This window comes from Capricornis sumatraensis, chromosome 19 (assembly GCF_032405125.1).
Source record: "Capricornis sumatraensis isolate serow.1 chromosome 19, serow.2, whole genome shotgun sequence".
NCBI lineage: Eukaryota > Metazoa > Chordata > Mammalia > Artiodactyla > Bovidae > Capricornis > Capricornis sumatraensis.
The window spans coordinates 36,630,949-36,652,305 of NC_091087.1; the positions used below are offsets into that span (position 1 = coordinate 36,630,949).

Genomic DNA, 21,357 nt, shown 5'->3' on the forward strand with positions numbered 1-21,357 from the left:
CAGGCCCCTCCTGTCCTCCCTTCTCTCCTACCTTTGTCAGGGGAGTCCTGCCTGAACAGTGGTCACAGAGCAGGAGCTAGGCTGAGCACATGAACCAGAGGAGAGAAGTGGCTGGTGAGGGCTAGGTGGAGGGGTTGGGGGCATGTATCCTGGTTGTTAGAACCAAGCCTCTCGTGTTTGGTCCACTGACAGGGCCTGAGACGGCCTAGGCCTCACATAGGTGATCAGATAGCTCATCTGCCCGCTGAGCAGTGTTGGGGCAGAGGAGGCAGCATTAGTGGCTGCTGGTCGCAGGCCTGGAGGGGAAGGAGAACACCCTCTCCCAGCTTCCTTTCCTATGAAACACCTGGTACTTTTCAGTCCCAGGTGTCAGTCGGAGACTCTGGGTATATGGACACGGCACCAACAGAAACTTCCTGAGAAGCTCTGTTTCGGGGGCCTGAGTCTGTGAACAGGATGGTGCTCTGGAAGGGAGAGTTTGGCCATGGAATCGGAGTGGCCAGTCTGATCCTGTTTTCAGGGGCAGGAATTGGGAGCATGAAAAGGCAGCTGGCAGCTGAGCAGGGATGGAGTGGGAGCAGCTGTAGGAGGGAGGGATGCATGGGGCAGGGCCACCAGTGAGTGACCCCGGTCAGTGGGTGACCCTGGATAGCAGATAGTGGTAGCCCCACAATCACAGAAGGGCTGGCCCCCTTGCTATGAGAAGCTGCCTTCCCCACTCCCAGCCCTGCCACTGCCTGGCTCTGGACCAGCGTCTCTACTGCTTGAAACCACAAAAGCCTTTGCAGTCCTGGAGGTGCCCCTGCTCAAGGAGAACCTTCAGTGGAGTAAGATTTTATTTGATATCCATACTTTAGTTTCTTAGACTCTTCATATTTTTCCTGGTTTTGTGGCCATGTGTCATTAAAACCCTCCATTATCTGATGATGGGCTTCCTCTGTCATAGATCTCTCAGACGCCACCCGCTGGGTGAATGCGGGCTTGTGGTCACTGTGGCCACACAGTCTCCATAGACTGTCGAGAGGCACTGTGTGGCTGTCCCAGCTGGGGGCCCCCTTGTCCTACTCTTGCTGTCCCCAAGCTAGGTCTAGAGAAGGCCAGCCCAGTGAGAAGCTACTTTCCAACTTTGTCTCACATCCCAGGAACTAGTCTTCCAGCCTAGGTAGGTCACTCAGTGTTTCCTGTGCTAGTGCTTGTGGCTCACATCCTCAAGAGAGTATTTGAGCTGGGGACACTGGTCCCCTGCCACTGAAAGTGACATGATACCATGCTTCCAAGGATGGACACAAGGGCCAATGGGTGAACTTCTGCCCTCCTTGCTTGGAGGCACTGTGCCTCAAGCCCCTGCCTTCTCCCCACTCAGGTGTGGGATGTGGGAGAGCAGGAGAGGGACCTTTTTCACAGTGAGACCCTCTCAGCAAAGCAAGTCTTTAACAAAACTGGGCCTTGTTCAGGCTTGGAGGATGTGGCTGAGAGTCTGCTGGACAGGATGCACATTTAAAGGGCTTCCTGCAGTGTAGGTGTCGGGCCTACATAGCAATTAAGTGCAGAGCACGGACCTGACTGAGCTGGCGACTCCGGATCCTGCAGGCTGAATGCCGAATCCTGAACATTGGAAGATTGTCTGGAACCACTGGACATCTTGTTCTGTCAGCTGAGACAGTCCCCCTCAAGACTCAGGTTCCCCTTCCTGCTCTCAAGCAGCTATCAGACTGCAGCCACGCCCCATGATGAGCCCTGAGTAAACTTGGGAAGGAGAATAGCTGCTCTCTAGCAGCTATAATACTGTAGCCACTCCCTGTGGTGAGCTCTGAGGAAACTCAGGAAGGAGGAGAATACTTGCCCTCTACCAGCCACTAGACTGCAGTCACTCCCCATGGTGAACCCTGAGGAAATTTAGGAAGGAGAAGGCAGGATGCTGGTCCCAGATGGTGAGGTGTGTATCAGAGGGAATGATTTCAGTGAAATGACTCTTGCATCTTTCCATAAATACAAAAGTGCTTAATTCGTTAACTTTAGATGCTGCTTCCTGGGTCTGAAGTCCTAAAAGATTCTCTCTGAATAAAACATAACTCTCAACACTTAGATTGTAAATATTTTTATGTCTACACATGTAAACACTTTCCAAAGAACAACAAAAGACAAATGTCAACATTTGAAACACTGGCACTGATGATGGACATTCCCCAAAAGATACAACTGATGGAGCAGTTAGAATGCTCATCACCCCTTTTTCCATAAGATTGTGGAATGGACCCTGAAAGCGGGGAATTATTGTAGGGAAGAATAAACCTGACTCCATGTTGGATCTTTTTACTTTAACCTTTGCTTCCTGTTGATTTGTTTACTAAAAGGATACTGTCCATACGTGATGGCCTGCCTCAGGTAACCCTGCCCTTTTGCTTTTGTTCAGGACCTGTCCACCTGTGGATGGCTACAGGAAGGAAGAAATGAACACTTCTTGGTCTGCCAGCTCTCCAAGTCATATTCTTTGCCTCAACACCTTGCCTTTGATTTATTGGCCTGTCGTGTGGCAAGCAGAGTGAGCTTGGACTCCATGACAATCCCACATGCCTTGCAGTCAAAAAAACAAAACATAAACAGAAGCAATAGTGTAACAAATTCAATAAAGACTTTGAAAATGGGTCATATCAAAAAGATCTGAAACCAAAAACTGAAAAGAACTTGGTGGTTGTCTGAAATATTTAGAAAAGGAAATGGTGCCCCTCATGCCAGTACCCTCTGAAGTCACACAGGGGACACAACCTAGGGGAGGTCTCTTCTCTCGTCCAGGGGAGTGTCATACCAGCCACCATTTCTCCCTGTCCATGATAAACACCATAACGAGGGTCATTGGCACCTGGGCCAGTAATGCTGTGAACACCTGGATTGCCTTGTCCTTGTGAGATTTGATGTGAAGATAACGCAGAAAGAGAACCAGCCAAGAAGGAAGATCTGGTCAGGAGTAAACTCTTCACAGGGACCCTGTGAGACCCAACACTTGCTCTGCTCACCCTGCACCGACTTTGGGGAACTGGCCTTTGTCATTCTCTGGGCAGGAGGTCTACCTCCTGAAACCCAGGAGAGCACTGGGAACAGCAGCACCTCCACCTGAGGTCCGGAGAGGGTGTCTTGAACAGACAGGGCCTAACCGTTCAGTGAGGCCAGCCCTTGTCCACACTGCACTGATCTGCTGCAGGATCTTGGGTTCCCTGGCATCCAGCATGCCCATTGTCCACCCCAGCTTGAGGCGTCTTGAGAGCCCCTCACTGGCAGGCAACCAGAAGTAGAAAACTGCACACCCAGCAAGAAAGAGAAGCCAGCAGGGCAGGGTTCCAGCTTGGAGTGTCCAAGGTCTCTTTGTCCCCTGAGAACACCCAACCCTGCCTGCCATGGCCTTTCTCCTCTTTAGCATGTATCTCTTAGTGGTTAATGTTGCCAAACACCTTCCTCTGGAAGAGAAGGCTCTGTGACCATGAGGAGGCACCGTAGTCCTGAACACAGCAAGCTTGAGAAGTAACTGCCCTGAGTCCTGAATATACTGCAAGTTAAATCTGCACCAACCTAGGCCAAGATTCCAACAGATTCTCTGTGGAAACACTTTTCATGTCCAACAAGAGAACCAACCTAGGCCAAGATTGTGACAGGTTCTCTGTAGAAACGCTGTTCACGTCTAACAAGAGAATGCTCGTTAACCTATAGCCCGACCCCAAGACATGAGACAGGTTGTAACCACAGAAACTGCAGGGAAGGTGTTTGAGAGGCTTTTTCTTAGGCATCTTCCCTGAGGTCCCCTGAAGTTACTGGACCTGGAGTAGGGCACTCGACACTTCTCTGCTCACTACAGGCTGGACAGCAGTCCCCCAACCTCACAGCCTCCGCTCCTCCACCTCCCTCTGAGTTGAGTGGAAACTTCTCATTCATGAGGCCAAAGTGCAGTCTTCTTGGTGAGTAGAACAGAGGCTGGTGGGAAGGTGGGTGGAGGCTCAAAGCTCTTGTGGAACAAAAACATGTATGTGTGTATGGTGGCCGTATGCTATAGTAATTGGTATTGCCTACACATTTGTGGGTGGCTTTTGGTTTCTGTATTTTCTAAGTTTCTTTTTTTATGACCAACTGCATATTATGAGAAAATTTTTGCTATCAACCATGAGAAGTTGCAAAATAAGATCTTTAAGTTTACTGAAATGTTGTAGGAGTTTCTTTTGGTGACAGAAGAACAGCCTCCTACTTTTAAGTACTTATTTAATCACCTGCGCTAGGTCTTAGTTCTGGAGAAGGAAATGGCAGCCCACTCCAGTGTTCTTGCCTGGAGAATCCCAGGGACGGCGGAGCCTGGTGGGCTGCCATCTGTGGGGTCGCACAGGATCAGACATGACTGAAGCGACTTAGCAGCAGCAGCAGCCTATTTAAACTTATATGCAGAGTGAAAGTGAAAGTCGCTCAGTTGTGTCCAACTATTTGCAACCCCATGGACTATACAGTCCATGGAATTCTCCAGGCTGGAATACTGGAGTGGGTAGCTGTCCCCTTCTCCAGGGAATCGTCCCAACCCAGGGATTGAACCTAGGTCTCCTGCATTGCATGCAGAGTCTTTACCAGCTGAGACACTAGGGAAGTCCTATATATGCAGAATACATCATGGAAAATGCTGGGCTGGAAGAAGCACAAGCTGGAATCAAGATTGCCAGGAGAAATATCAATAATCTCAGATATGCAGATGACACCACCCTTAGGGCAGAAAGCGAAGAGGAACTGAAAAGCCTCTTGATGAAAGTGAAATAAGATAGTGAAAAAGCTCAGCATTCAGAAAACTAAGGTCATGGCATCTGGTCCCATCACTTCACGGCAAATAGATGGAGAAATAATGGAAACAGTGACTTTATTTTTTTGCACTCCAAAATCACTGCAGATGGTGACTGCAGCCATGAAATTAAAAGACACTTGCTTCTTGGAAGAAAAGCCATGACCAACCCAGACAGCATATTAAAAAGCAGAGACATTGCTGACAAAGGTCCATCTAGTCAAAGCTATGGTTTTTCCAGTAGTCAGGTATGGATGTGAGAGTTGGGACTGGAAAGAAGGCTGAGTGCCGAAGAATTGACGCTTTTGAACTGTGATGTTGGAGAGAACTCTTGAGAGTCCCTTGGACTGCAAGGAGATCAAACCAGTCCATTGTAAAGGAAACCAGTCCTGAATATTCATTGGAAGGACAGATGCTGAAGCTGGAAACTCCAATACTTTGGCCACCTGATACGAAGAACTGACTCATTGGAAAAGACCCTGATGCTGGGAAAGACTGAGGCAGGAGGAAAAGGGGACAACAGAGGATGAGATGATTGGATAGCATCACTGACTCAATGTATATGAGTTTGAGCAAGCTCTGGGAGTTGGTGATATACAGGGGAGCCTGGTGTGCTGCAGTCTATGGTGTCACAGAGAGTCGGACTTGACTGAGCGACTGAACTGAAGAGGCTGGTGGTACCATCCTATATCACACATGAGACTAGAAGCACAGAGAGGCTGAGCACCTTGCCCCAGGTCACACAGCTGGTGATAGCAGAGCTGAGAACTGGCCCACTGTGGTTGAATCTGGAGTCTAGATGCTGTTATGACCTGAGGGAGCAGCAAAGACAGAGTGAGGGAGAAACAGATGGCCCAGACTTAGCCAGGCACACATGCATGCACACATATACACACGTGTGCACATGACCTTCACCTTTGAGGCTACAAGGAGTCAGAGGAAACCAGAGGGCAAGCAGGAGAGGCCAAAAGAGGATGGAGGTCTATTAGGAGGAAAGACCATACTTCCCAGGAGACCAGGGAAGTCCCCCCTGATGAGTCTGTCTCAAACCCTAGATCCTCTCCCTGGACCCAGGAGCTGACTGTGCAGTGACCTAACTGAGTTGACTCCTGACTTATGCCTTCCCAGTGGTTCAGGTCCCACTGGACCCCACTGCTCTCAGTAATAAGGTGGGAATGAGTTATATAGTCTAGGCTTCAGATTTGTTTGGAGACAAAATTTATTAAAACAGGAGTACAAAAAACCCATGAAGGGAATTGCCATGAACCTCTCCAGAACACTTAAGAAATCATCTGCTGTTTATCTACCTCCTCTCCTGTCATGAAAGTGGAAGGTCTATTTAATCAATTAATTCTGTGCTCATCACACTCTTAAAAAATGTATTTATTTATTTGGCTGCACTGGGTCTTAATTGCAGCATGTGGGATCTAGTTTCCCAGTCAGGTATTGAACATGGGTGTTTGCATTGGCAGCATGATGTCTTAGCCACTGGACCACCAGGGAAGTCTCTCATCACAGTCTTGGGGAGTGTAACGGGTCATAGACCTCCTCTGAGGCCCCCTCAGAGTTGAAGTATGTGATGGCTACAGTAATCCTCCTGCGGCTAAGATGTGGTTTATTGGTAATGACTTACTCAACTTCCCTGCAAACATAGGACTTCTCCCCTGTGTGTGTCTTCTGGTGTCTGATGAGATATGACTTCTGACTGAAGCCTCGCTCACACTCCCTGCAAACAAAGGGCTTCTCCCCTGTGTGTGTCCTCTGGTGCTTGATGTGACTGAAGCCTCACTCACGCTCCCTGCAAACAAAGGGCTTCTCCCCTGTGTGTGTCCTCTGGTGTCTGATGAGAATTGACTTCTCACTGAAGCTTTGCCCACACTCCCTGAAAACATAGGGCTTTTCCCCATTGTGTATCCTCTGGTGTGTGATGAGACTTGACCTATCCTTGGAGCCTTGCCCACACTCTCCATGCTTAACTCTTATAATTCTTAAGACACCTGCCCCCATACATAATTTGCTTGTGCCCTCTATATTCAGTTTCTGGCCTGTGCTGGGCTCCTCCATCATTCTCTCGCTTACCCAGGAATCCCCCATTTGTCCTTTGGGTGAGTAGGAAGAGGCCCTTGAAACCCTCCTCAGCCTTATGCTTTTCAGCAAATGTTGGGGCCTTTCCTTGAACTCTCCATCCTCAGGTTTATCACTCCAGCTGTGTGGATCAGAATATTGCTGCTCATGATTTTGATTGCCTGGGCAGGAATCCTTTGTTTGGAGGCAGTCTCTTGCAGGTGTCCTCAGGAGGATCTGAGAGGGGTGATTGCGTTCTACATGTTGCCTGAGGAATTTCTGACTGGAGAAGGCCAGGGAGCAGGAGGCACATGGGTGGATTTGGGGCTTTGGTTCTGCTGAAAGAGGAAGCTTTTGGTCAGGTAGCTGCTAAGGCCTGCCCCGGATGTCCAAGGAGCGGTGGCTGCGTGGGCGCAGGAGGGCATAGAGGAGCTATCCCACGTTAAAGGTCAGGAAGGGAGGCAGTGAGGAGATACCCCTCGTCCAAGGTAAGGAGCAGCGGCTGCGCTTTGCTGGAGCAGCCATGAAGAGATAACCCCACACCCAAGGTAAGAGAAACCCAAGTAAGATGGTAGGTGTTGCAAGAGGGCATCAGAGGGCAGACACACTGAAACCATACTCACAGAAAACTAGTCAATCTAATCACACTAGGACCACAGCCTTGTCTAACTCAATGAAACTAAGCCATGCCCATGGGGCAACCCAAGATGGGTGGGTCATGAAGGAGAGGTCTGACAGAATGTGGTCCACTGGAGAAGGGAATGGCAAGCCACTTCAGGATTCTTGCCTTGAGAACCCCATGAACAGTATGAAAAGGCAAAATGATAGGATACTGAAAGAGGAACTCCCCAGGTCAGTAGGTGCCCAATATGCTACTGGAGATTAGTGGAGAAATAACTCCAGAAAGAATGAAGGGATGGAGCCAAAGCAAAAACAATACCCAGCTGTGGATGTGACTGGTGATAGAAGCAAGGTCTGATGCTGTAAAGAGCAATATTGCATAGGAACCTGGAATGTCATGTCCATGAATCAAGGCAAATTGCACGTGGTCAAACAGGAGATGGCAAGAGTGAACGTTGACACTGTAGGAATCAGCAAACTAAAATGGACTGGAACGGGTGAATTTAACTCAGATGATCATTATATCTACTGCTGCGGACAGGAATCCCTTAGAAGAAATGGAGTAGCCATCATGGTCAACAAAAGAGTCCGAAATGCAGTACTTGGATGCAATCTCAAAAACAACAGAATGATCTCTGTTCGTCTCCAAGGCAAACCATTCAATATCACAGTTACCCAAGTCGATGCCCCAACCAGTAACTCTGAAGAAGCTGAAGTTGAATGGTTCTATGAAGACCTACAAGATGTTTTAGAACTAACACCCCAAAAAGATGTCCTTTTCATTCTAGGGAACTGGAATGCAAAAGTAGGAAGTCAGGAAACACCTGGAGTAACAGGCAAATTTGGCCTTGGAATGTGGAATGAAGCAGGGCAAAGACTAATAGAGTTTTGCCAAGAAAATGCACTGGTCATAGTAAACACCCTCTTCCAACAACACAAGAAAAGACTCTACACATGGACATCATCAGATGGTCAACACCGAAATCAGACTGATTATATTCTTTGCAGCCAAAGATGGAGAAGCTCTATACAGTCAGCAAAAACAAGACCAGGAGCTGACTGTGGCTCAGATCATGAACTCCTTATTACCAAATTCAGACTTAAATTGAATAAAGTAAGAAAAAGTACTAGACTATTCAGGTATGACCTAAATCAGATCCCTTATGATCATACAGTGGAAGTTAGAAATAGATTTATGGGCCTAGATCTGATAGAGTGCCTGACAAACTATGGAATGAGGTTCGTGACATTGTACAGGAGACAGTGATCAAGACCACCCCCATGGAAAAGAAATGCAAAAAATCAAAATGGCTGTCTGAGGAGGCCTTACAAATAGCTGTGAAAAGAAGAGAGGTGAAAAACAAAGGAGAAAAGGAAAGATTTAAGCATCTGAATGCAGAGTTCCAGAGAATAGCAAGAAGAGATAAAGCCTTCAGTGATCAATGCAAAGAAATAGAGGAAAAGAACAGAATGGGAAAGATGAGATCTCGTCAAGAAAATTAGAGATACCAAGGGAACATTTCATGCAAAGATGGGCTCGATAAAGGACAGAAATGGTCTGGACCTAACAGAAGCAGAAGATATTAAGAGGTGGCAAGAATACACAGAAGAACTGTACAAAAAAGATCTTCATAACCCAGATAATCATGATGGTGTGATCACTCATCTAGAGCCAGACATCCTGGAATGTGAAGTCAAGTGGGCCTTAGAAAGCATCACTACAAACAAGCTAGTGGAGGTGATGGAATTCCAGTTGAGCTGTTTCAAATCCTGAAAGATGATGCTGTGGAAGTGCTGCACTCAATATGCCAGCAAATGTGGAAAACTCAGCAGTGGCCACAGGACTGGAAAAGGTCAGTTTTCATTCCAATCCCAAAGAAAGGCAATGCCAAAGAATGCTCAAACTACCGCACAATTGCACTCATCTCACATGCTAGTAAAATAATGCTCAAAATTCTGTAAGCCAGGCTTCAGCAATACGTGAACCGTGAACTTCCTGATGTTCAAGCTGGTTTTAGAAAAGTCAGAGGAACCAGAGGTCATATTGCCAACATCTGCTGGATCATGGAAAAAGCAAGAGAGTTCCAGGAAAACATCTATTTCTGCTTTATTGACTATGCCAAAGCCTTTGACTGTGTGGATCACAATAAACTGTGGAAAGTTCTTCAAGAGATGGGAATACCAGACCACCTGACCTGCCTCTTGAGAAATCTGTATGCAGGTCAGGAAGCAACAGTTAGAACTGGACATGGAACAACAGACTGGTTCCAAATAGGAAAAGGAGTACATCAAGGCTGTATATTGTCACCCTGCTTATTTAACTTCTATGCAGAGTACATCATGAGAAATGCTGGACTGGAAGAAACACAAGCTGGAATCAAGATTGCTGGGAGAAATATCAATAACAGATATGCAGATGATACCACCCTTATGGCAGAAAGTGAAGAGGAGCTAAAAAGCTTCTTGATGAAAGCGGAAGAGGAGAGTGAAAAAGTTGGCTTAAAACTCAACATTCAGAAAACTAAGATATGGCATCTGGTCCATCACTTCATGGGAAATAGATGGGCAAACAGTGGAAACAGTGTCAGACTTTATTTTTGGGGCTCCAAAATCACTGCGGATGGTGACAGCAACCATGAAATTAAAAGACGCTTATTCCTTGGAAGAAAAGTTATGACCAACCTAGATAATATATTCAAAGGCAGAGACATTACTTTGCTGACTAAGGTCCATCTAGTCAAGGCTATGGTTTTTCCAGTGGTCATGTATGGATGTGAGAGTTGGACTGTGAAGAAGGCTGAGCGCTGAAGAATTGATGCTTTTGAACTGTGGTGTTGGAGAAGATTCTTGAGAGTCCCTTGGACTGCAAGGAGATCAGCCCTTGGATTTGTTTGGAGGAAATGATGCTGAAGCTGATACTCCAGTACTTTGGCTCCCTGATGCAAAGAGTTGACTCATTGGAAAAGACTCTGATGCTGGAAGGGATTGGGGGCAGGAGGAGAAGGGGGACGACAGAGGATGAGATCGCTGGATGGCAACACTGACTCGATGGACGTGAGTCTGAGTGAACTCTGGGAGTTGGTGATGGACAGGGAGGCCTGGAGTGCTGCGATTCATGGGGTCACAAAGAGTTGGACATGACTGAGCGACTGAACTGAACTGAACTGAACTGAAGGCCTGCCCCACTAATCATCTTAGTGCTGACAGTGCAAGATCTGTCTCCCACCAAGTGTGCCTTTACAGTCCACTTTTCCATTCCATTCTTATTCTCTGCATCTTCTACAGAAATCCAGGAAGCCTGTGTCAAGGACCTTTTCTTCATATTGCCCAGACTAGGGACCTTCCGGTAGCATCAGAGGCAGTGTTTCTCCTGATAGAGGTGGATCTGCAGGGACCTTTCCCTATGTATAAGTATCTGAAAATTCATGTCATAGTGGTCACAGGTATTTTATCCTACTGAGAGATAAGACTCTTGATGACTTAGGTGGAGTCATCCTGAGTGGCTCCCTGTGAGGGGAAAAGGTCTATTAAGTTAGGGGTGCCTGTCCTGGAGCTCTCTGAATATGGGAGGCAGCACAGGGGGTGATGTTCTAGCATGTGCAAGTAAAGGTGAATTTGAGGGTCCTCATTCAAAGAGCAGCCTTTGTGTCTGGGTCTCTACACGAAGTGGGATTCAGACTGGATGAGACCAAGTGGCCCAGGTCCCACGGACTAGAGGTCTCGGGTTCCTGTTGCCCCCATTAGTTCATGAATTGCTTCTCTCTCAGTTTTCCATAAATCATAAAAGATGTGTTTTTTCTCAAGCCTCACAAGTATTCATATCTCATTTATTTCATTCAGTCTAGTCCATTTAAAATGTACTAGGAAATCCTGTTTAAAAATACATCTCCACCCAGACTCTTCACATCCTGCTGCTGCTGCTACTAAGTCGCTTCAGTTGTGTCCAACTCTGTGCGACCCCATAGATGGCAGCCCACCAGGCTCCCCCATCCCTGGGATTCTCCAGACAAGAACACTGGAGTGGTTTGCCATTTCCTTCTCCAATGAGTGAAAGTGAAGACTCTCAGTCGTGTCCGACTCTTAGCGACCCCATGGACTGCAGCCTACCAGGCTCCTCTGTCCATGGGATTTTCCAGGCAAGAGTACTGGAGTGAGGTGCCATTCTTCACACCCTGACTCCCATGCGTCTTTAGTCAGCCCACTGTCCCCTATCATCTGGCAATGAACTGACCTCTGAAGGGATTCCCCACTGCTGTCCCTTCCCAAAAATGAACCAAAGCATCGTCTTAGAACAGAGAACCTGCCACTTGCAGCTGAAAGCTGCACTGTTGTTCCATTTCACCCTGGAAGATTCCAGGTGCCTGCAAATAGACATGGGCCCTGAGGCTTCCATGTTCCATCCATCCTCCTCCATCTCCCTCTGTACTTTCTCCTACAACCACTGGCATGGCCTCTCTTCCCGACCCTGGGGCTATGGCACTGGCTGATTCCCTGCCTTGAATCCTTTCCCACAGGTGTTACCTCTGGAGAGACCCTGCCCCACCATCCTCTGCCACACCCCACCCGCTGCTCACACTGATCCGAGGTCCTTTTCCTGGACTGATTTTTCTCATAGCAACCAGCAGCCTGTCTGGTATTAATTATGTTGCCCCAGAAGGTGGTTCTATCTATTTCAGGGCATGGAGCCCAGTCTGGCACAGAGTATGAACTCACATGACAATGAACTGAAACAGTGACTGAATGCAAATCATTGCACACCTGTCACTTAGAAATGTGGAGGAAATGAAGAAACAGCTAAAGATGAGAGAGCTGGTATGTGCTAGAAAATTTGCTTTTTGCCTCTAAGCCTTTCAGCAGAATGTGATGTCCTGTATTTTTTGCATGAAATATTAAAAATGAGGACAAAAAGTTTTAATATAATTTTTTCCTAAAAGTCATATGAAATGAATCAATTTCTGAGGCATTTTAATTGAGGTTTGACTGACTTTACAGTGGATTGTACTCTGCTTCAGAGCCAGACCAGGGAAGCTCCCTAGGATGGGGTGGGGTGACTTTATGCTGGATTTCACTCTACTTCAGAGCCAGACCAGGGAAGCTCCCTAGGATGGGATGGGGTGACTTTACACTGGGTTGCACTCTGCTTCAGAGCCAGACCAGGGAAGCTCCCTAGGATGGGGTGGGGTGACTTTATGCTGGATTTCACTCTACTTCAGAGCCAGACCAGGGAAGCTCCCTAGGATGGGGTGTGGTGACTTTACACTGGATTGTACTCTGCTTCAGAGCCAGACCAGGGAAGCTCCCTAGGATGGGATGGGGTGACTTTACACTGGGTTGCACTCTGCTTCAGAGCCAGACCAGGGAAGCTCCCTAGGATGGGGTGTGGTGACTTTACACTGGATTGTACTCTGCTTCAGAGCCAGACCAGGGAAGCTCCCTAGGATGGGATGGGGTGACTTTACACTGGGTTGCACTCTGCTTCAGAGCCAGACCAGGGAAGCTCCCTAGGATGGGGTGTGGTGACTTTACACTGGATTGTACTCTGCTTCAGAGCCAGACCAGGGAAGCTCCCTAGGATGGGATGGGGTGACTTTACACTGGGTTGCACTCTGCTTCAGAGCCAGACCAGGGAAGCTCCCTAGGATGGGGTGGGGTGACTTTACACTGGATTGTACTCTGCTTCAGAGTTAGACCAGGGAGCTCCCTAGGATGGGGTGGGGTGCTTGAAGAGTAGCGCTCCCCTCTGCTGGCCATGAGCTCACTCTTCCACCTGCTGCCACACTTGATGCTGAGCTCTTGGCTGTACTTGTCCCTGTACCAGACCAGCAGCTCACAGCCTGGCCTGACCACCCGACAGGTTCAGTAGAAGATCTGCCTGTGAGTCAGGAAGGCTACCAGGTTCTGCTCCTTGTCGTCCCGGGCACCGTTCACATACCTGGAGTTGAGGCCAGGAAAGAGAAAGAAACCACAAGTGATGAGTTCCCTCCAGCTGTCAGACCTGATCCCAGCGCCTGGCCTTCAGTCTCTGAGGCTGCCACAGCCCCCACTACCCCTCCTGGGGACTTTCTGTTCACACTTTTGACCACACCATGTGAATTCTTACCTCCAGATCCTATTTCCGGTCCTATTCCTGGCTGGAACGCTTTTCTCTCCTTACCTAATTAGCCATTTTCCAGAGCCCAGTTCCACATTTGTCTTTACCCGGACTGACCATAAGACTGGTGACCTCTAGCTCCTCTAAACTCAAAGTTCTCTTTCATTCCACAGAACTTGGTACTTCTAGGCTAGCATACACTCCTTAGCACTCACCCCAGCCTCCTTTCTTTTCTGAGGCCTTTCTCCAGTCTCCCCACAGGTATACAGGGTCCCATCCGCTTGCCGACCCCTTCCTGTGGAAACTTGGAGCTTGCTGTGACTTAGCTTGAGACACAGAACAGTAATATACACTTTCTGCCTCCCCTGATGAAAGGCCCTCAGAGAAAGGTTCTGACTCCCATTCCTTTCCAGGCCTCAGGGCCCACTTCTCACTAGAGGTTAGCCTGGGGAGGTTGCTGCCCTCATGGGCTCAAGGTCCCTCATGCTAGGTTATCCTGGCACTGTACAGTTCTTCAAAAGTAGAAAAATTTAGGTTAAATATTCCTAAAATCAATTGGTTAATTTCTATCTGAAGTATGTCCTCCAAAAGGACATGGGTTGTATGATCTGCTTCAGTAATGAACTCTACTGTCTTGGAACACAGAAAGTGGTTGGTAAGGGTCAGTTAGGTGAGTTTAAAGTGTCCCTGGTGAATCTAGACTCCTCAAGTTGTTTTCAAGTACCCCAGTTTTGTTGAGCATAGAGACTTACATTTTGAGGGCATATGAAATGGCAACCCACTCCAGTATTCTTGACTGGAGAATCCCATGGATGGAGGAGCTTGGTGGGCTACAGTCCACAGGGTCGCAAGGAGTCGGACATGACTGAGCGACTTCACTTTCTTTCACTTTCACTACATTTTTATTTCTTTGATTCTATTGTTTTTTAAAGGAAAGAACATAGTATGGTGGAAAAAGAGGAAAGATGTGAAAGCTATTGAAGGAGGCTAGTTGAGAAGGAAAAGGGTGTGGGCTTGGAGGAGCGACCTTTATACCTGCAGGCTCACTGCACTCACCTCAATCCAGTTGGCCCAAGACCTCTCCTTTCCATCCACATACTCATAGCAGTTTCTCCCTTTGGTGATCTGAGTGTCAGATAAAGGGTTTAAAACTTCTCTCTCTTTTTTGGTGGGAGGTAACAGGAGAATTATTTCCCTCTGCTATCATCAGTGCTCTTCAGCCTCCATGAATTAGTTGTCAGTTGTGACCACGTGGTAAGCTCCTGAATCATCACCTCCATGTCTGAGTCCGTTGGTGCACTCAGGGCAAGGACTCCACACGGGAGAAGCCACTTCTGTGTGCCTGTACCACTGTGCTCCCACCTCTCCTCTCATCTTTAGATAGAAGTCCCGTGTTCATGCACAGTGTACACAGTACACAGGGCTGGCCATATTATCCTCATCCTCGTCCTCACATGTAGACATGAGGTCCCCTGCCACATGCACCAGTGATTGGAGGTCAGAGGAGAGGGGATGAGGGGTGTTCTCACCAGCCAGGAGTATCCACTCTTGGCAGCCTCTTCATCGTCTGTGATCTGGCCCACGTAGGAGCCAAAGTGCAGGCCTAGCAGCAGATCAGACACCCTGTTCCACACTCCAAGCCCAGCCTCAGGGATGCCTGATGGTCTGATACTTAACCCAGGGGGCAGACTGAGGGCTGAGTGATTGGCATGCCCTTTCTCCACTGCACAGTCCTTTACAGAGGTCGGGAGCCCGTGACAGCACAGCTGTCAGTGAAGTTCTCGCACTTCTCACAATCTGGAGGTGAGAGCAATGGAGATGAGGGGAGGTATAGTGATGTTGCTGGTCATAAAGAACTTCAGAATGAAATGGGGCGCTCATGGCATTTGGCCTTGATCCTGTACCTCAAGTCATAAGAGGAAAGGGATGATTGGGGGACCAAATGGTGAGGTTATTTTATTGTGCCAAGGCCTCATAACCCCTTCTCCGTGAATGGGCCCATGGGGTCACTCACAGAGGTAGTCATCCTGAGGCTCACTTGGTACACATGCCTCACTTTCTCGTAGGCTATATATCTTCACTTCAGTCTCCTTTTTTCTGAGTTCTGAGTTGGAGAACAGAAGCTGGTGGGGTCTGGAGAGTTAGATCCCGTTTGATCAGAAACTGTGGTATCGCCCACCTGTTCATTTGTATACTTCGTTAAAAATTTTTTTACATTTATTTTAAAATTTTTTATGTGTGTATTTTTATTCATTAATGTTACATTATTTATTTATTGGCCACACTGCATGGCATGTGGGATCTTAGTTCCCTGACCCAGAATGGAACCCAGCCTCCTGCAGTGGAAGCACAGAGTCTTAACCACTTAACCACCAGGAAAGTTCCTTCTCTATACTTTGTTTTTTCTCCCTTTAACTACTGGTTCAGAGAGACTGAGGCTACACACTGACTAAAGATGCCCAGTTTAATGTTAGCATCCTGTACTTCCTGTTAGTAGGTTTAATTTCCCAACATTCTTACTTAGAAAATAGTTCACGGACACATCTACTCAGAAAATATATGTTGAGGGCACGTTACAGATAAGGCATTGTGCAAAGGCCTGGGCATAAACACTAACAAAGCATGGTCCTATTATTACAGCTAGATTTATTGAACAACTTCAATGTGTCAACACTTTTATATTTAATTTAATGCTTTCAAACACTTTACAGTGTGTTTGAAAGCAATAAGAAGATTGCTTATTTTCAGTTTACAGATAAGCAGTCAGAACCTCAGAAAATATGTAAGATTTTCCTTTCCAAAGGCCACAGTGCTAACTTTAGGTCTCAGATCAGTCCAGCTTAAATCCATACCTACCCAAAGTCTACCCTACATACCTGGGCCATAGTTATTAGCCTTTCTAGAGGAATTAGAGGAAGTGAAGTACCCAAGTTATTTCCCACTTTTTGTCTAGGGTGCTGTTCAGAGATACTTGGTTCTCTGGGAGGGGGCACTGGTATCTGGGCCTGCTTGGGGCCACGTGTCTTCAGCAATTTTGATGCTCCTGGCAGTTCCTTCAAACTAGATTTGTTACTTACTAGTGCCTTGGACATTCCCTCTGTGTGAGAGTCACATAGTAAAAGACAACATACATTTCTTTAGTTCTTTAGGACTTTATGAAATGTTTTCCCAAGCATGATTTAAGTTAATACTTTGACAATTCTTGGAAATATCCAGTGTTGTGGGGGGAGGAGGAGTGGAAAGGGGATCGGAACACTGGAGTGTAAATAAAGGACCTAAGTGGGTAGTGAATCAACACTAGAACTCATATCTTAAGGTTTTTTCCCTTCAACTTTCTCCATAAAAGTGAGAGCAAGGCAGGGAGAATAGCTGGAGAATCCACAAGGTCAGGAAAGAAGAGGGTAAGGGCTCAGAGAAAACCGGGGTGGGGCGGGGTTTCTATTAAATAGTGCCCCTTTGATGAATGAGGCAGTGTGGAAAAGTACAGAGGGGACAAAACACATCTGGAAAATAAGGTGACGAAGCAGTGAGTTTGGGAAGAAGAAAGAAGATTGGCAGAAACATACACAGACAATAAAGAAAATAAGCTGAAAGTTGCAGATCGCCATGTTTGGAATTACAGTAGCTGGTCCCATCAATTCTGCTTGAATAAGGTGGTACAACTAGCTGGTTTTCCTCCGTTTCCTGATCCATAAATTGGTATACATGCTAATTCTTGATGTTATAGTGGACATGAAGTTTAATAACATTCAACAAAATGTCTGTGAGCTATTTGATACAGAATGAATGTGAGAGTCCATCCCTGCTATCAGTTTACCCCCTCAGCTGTCTCTGTATTTGAGTCCGGCTCACAGATACTATCTTCAGCATTCCTTGACCTTCTTCCTCCTAGATGAATGTTTAAATATGGAGTCACTCATTCAGAAAACATTCAGAGGGCCCTCAGGGGCTTTTAGCTGGGCCTGAACTTCTAAGAATTAACAGATACGGCCTAGGCTCTCAAAGCTCACGACACAGGGGCAGGCTAAACAAATTATTCTGTTTGGTAGTCAAAATAGGAAAAAAGAGTCCAGAATGGCGGTGGATAAAAGACAAAGATGGGAAAAGCCCGCAAAAACAGAACAAAGGAAGGTCCGAGGACCGGAGTGAGGACCTCGGGTAGAACAAACAACACTCTTGGCTAGCCCAATTTACATAGGGCAGGCCAAGGGGGAGGAAAAAAGAGAAAAAGAGGAGCCAAAGGGCTGGGGGGGTCTCTCTCCCCCCTGCGCTCGTTCTCTCTCTTCTCTTGGCATCTTTGGGTCGGCATGCCCTCACGCCTCGATGATGTATTTTCCTGTTATTTTCTAAATAAAACTGAGCTGTAACACTTATCTGTCCAAGAGCTACAACACGGTCTGTTCAAGACCCAAGAGCTATAACATGGTCTGTATGAGAGCTGTGACATGCCAAGAGCCTTAATGTCCATCACTTCAAATTTTTGTTGAGATGAGACAGAACCAAGTCTCCTCGGTAATCTCTTACACTCCCCTGACATCTATGGTGCCGTGACTTGGGTTTAACCTGGCTGAAACAACCTCAGTGTGGTCCCCTGCAAGGACGAGGCCAAGCACAGCAGGAGCCCAACTTGGCGAAAGCTCCTGAGGTAGAGCAGAATGCGAAGAAAACCCAGCGCAGGGGAAGTGACAAGAGGTCCATCATGCTGGAAACCGGGACAGGGAAAAACAAACTCAGCAGAAAGCTCACATGGCTCAGTCTCAGATTCCAGAAGACCTCCAGTTAAGGTAGGAGATCCTTGCTCCTGTGGCTGGAGGGACATATGCCTAACAAAGTCTTAATTCCTTTACAGTTTCTTGTTTCCTCAAACGACCTCGTGAACAGGTGGGTGGCAGTGGGCTCAACTGAGGGACTCTGGAGAGGCTACTCTTCGGTATGTCCCAAAGGCACTACCTGCTGAGCCCCACTAGCCATTACCCAAGCCGGTGGGGGGTTCTTCTGTCCTTAATCTTTGTGCCAAGGATCAGGCCAATGAAAGCTGTGAGCATAGGTCAGCTATTTAGCAGATTTTCTGGCAGGCTATGAAGGGGATTCCTTGGCACGTTTTCCCCACTGCTTTTTCCTCCTGTCCTTTAGCGCTCTCTCCTGGGACTCGGAGCCCGGCCAAAATCCAGGATGCCTGGCTTCAGAACCTAATGAAGCTCAGGCTCTGATGTCTCATTGCAAAAATTCAGTGAGAGACAAAGTGATTGGTAAGAGGTGGATTTGTTAGGATTCAGAGAGAAGCACACTGCACTGCAGGATGTGGGCTATTGCAGAGGGCTCTGAACATGGAATGTGGCCTGGCTAGGTTTTGCCAGCTGAGTGAATTAATATGCTAATGAGTGGGAGGATCATCCCAGCCATTGGGGAACCACCCACTCCTCTGTCTTTTGACAGTACCTTGGAGCTGTCCTCCCACCTCTGGGTGTGTCATTTAGTTTACAGATTGGGGATTAAGGTTTGCTTGAATTTGACTTGTCATCTTAGACACAATTGATTTTAATCAGTTTATGTTATGCCCTTGTGCTGTGTCATTCTTTCAAAGATTGTGCTCTGTCCCCTCTCCTCCTGTTTCATACTTTTTTCCTGAGCCCCATCCAGGCCCACAGTGTTGCCTCTACAATCTTCTGGAGGGACAACTAGAAAATAGCTGGCCCTTGGGAGGGAAATACTGTATAATACCCAATCCTTCTAGATATTCAGCCCTTCATCTTCCATGTTTCCTACAGCATGTACAACACCAGCATCTCTCAGTGAACCCGCTAGGGCGGGCGACAGGCACTCAGTGCCTGCTAGAAGTCCACCAAGTGGCATCCCTTCAATGGCAATTGGGCTTCCAGGGATAATGTTTGCCACTTTGGGAGTTAGCCCTGCAGGCTGTTTGGGCCCAAACCCTTACCACCCTTCTCCTAAAGTTATAAACATACCCCTGGATCAAATCTCCACTCTACTCTTATGGAATATCTGGTCTGTTGCCTCTTAACAAATTTGTTCTTAAGCCAATTACTAACTCCTACAATCAAGACCCTGCCCCCTTGTATGCAACCTGCCCCCTTATTGCTCTACCCAGTCTATTATTAAAATACCTTAATGCCCCTCACAGGGCCAGATAACCCACTCCTTTGTCATTACTTCTGTTATTACATAAAGTGGGTCTATGACTACAGTGCTTACCAGGGGAGACACCCTTACCTGCTCTTATGGAGGACTAGGGGAAGAAATCAATGACTTAAATCCCTTAGAGTAGTAAGAGGATAAAGCTTATGACTGTTTCACTGTCTCCCAGTCTCAGGGCAAAGGCTTGGATTGCTTTACATCATGATACCTATTCCCATCTGAACAAAATGAGTTAAAATTACAACCCCTTAATCCTACCCAGCACTGGTCATGCTGGAGACCTTGGGGATGCCCAACTCCAGTCCAGGGGTCCCAGGAGCTCAACCTGCCTTGACCTGCCTCGGGATCTTGTCCTTGAAAGATTGTCACGCCTCAACCAACTTGGGGACTTGCCAGTCCAGGGGTCCTGGGAGATCATCACTCCTTGATCTGCCCAGGGACCGAATTCTCCGGAGGCCAACCTGCCTCTACCTGCCCGGGGATTTGATCTCCAGGAGACTGTCATGCCTCAGCCTGCCTGGGGATTTGCACCCTGACCCGGGGATGCCTGGCTCTCAGGTTGCAAGAGTGCTGGGTAAGATAAGCTTCAGAAAGACTCACCCCTAAGGAAGTCCACCCATGGAAATAGAAGGAAGTCTATTACTTGTGGGACTGTGCCCAGTCTCAGTAATAACTGAGGAGCCCAACGAGTTAGTCTTCTGGAAAGGCTAAAAGAGGCCCTCCAAAAGTTTACCAATCTGGACTTAGACTCTTATGAGGGACAGGTGATTTTAAAGGACAAATTCATGTCCCAGTGTGCATCAGATACCAGAATAAAATTACGACAGCTACAGCAGCAGGACCCTGCTTCCTCTTTAGATGAGATGGTCCACACAGCCAGCAATACCTTTTATAACAGAGAACAGGAGAAGGAGGCCAAGGCCCAGGAGAGGGAGAGAAGGAAAGACAAGGGATGCCCTGATGCTGGCCGCCCTCCAGGGAAGCTCTGTGGCAAACCCTGAGTCCTTAAAGGACAAGGCATGAAGCGAATGCGTAATCTGTAGACAGGTGGGGCATTGGGCCAAAGAGTGTCCAAACCATTATAAGTCTCCTAAAATGACTTGCCTCAAATGCCATCAACTGGGACATTGGGTGGCACTCTGCCCTTGGGACCCAAGAGCCTCAAGGTCAAGCGCCAAGCCTTCCCTCACGATGGTTCAACAGGACTGAAGTGGCCCACTCCAGCTAGCCTGCCTGTCACAGATAACCATCACAGGGCTAGAGCCAAGGGTGCAACTGGATGTGGCAGGTAGGTCCGAGAATTTCTTGGTTGACACGGGGGCTACCTACTCTGTCTTGATCTCCTACTCCGGAGCCTTCTCCTCCCAAACCTGTACCATTTTGGGTGCTTCAGGGAAAGCAACTACTAAAAGATTCACCCGAGCACTTCTTTGTTGCTGGGATGGACAAATATTTTCCCACCAGTTTCTGGTGGTCCCTGAGTGTCCTACTCCCTTATTGGGAAGAGATATACTCACTAAATTGGGGACCACCCTTGTGATGGGAAGTTTTTCAGCCCCTAGAGCCCTACAGCTTCTGGTTACTACTAAGAACCTATTACACCTTCTCCAATAGAGAGGGA

General features: G+C 47.5%; 1 protein-coding gene across 1 annotated transcript in view; it reads right to left on the minus strand.

The window, feature by feature from the left end:
• The window catches only part of LOC138094967 (histone-lysine N-methyltransferase PRDM9-like), a 54,719-nt gene that overhangs the window by 20,888 nt on the left and 12,474 nt on the right, over positions 1–21,357 (minus strand). Inside the window, 8 exon segments of the mRNA XM_068990965.1 lie at positions 6,972–7,206; positions 11,863–11,869; positions 13,238–13,426; positions 14,643–14,705; positions 15,110–15,339; positions 15,342–15,377; positions 15,595–15,684; positions 16,507–16,675. Coding sequence (XP_068847066.1) covers positions 6,972–7,206; positions 11,863–11,869; positions 13,238–13,426; positions 14,643–14,705; positions 15,110–15,339; positions 15,342–15,377; positions 15,595–15,684; positions 16,507–16,675 — 1,019 coding nt within the window.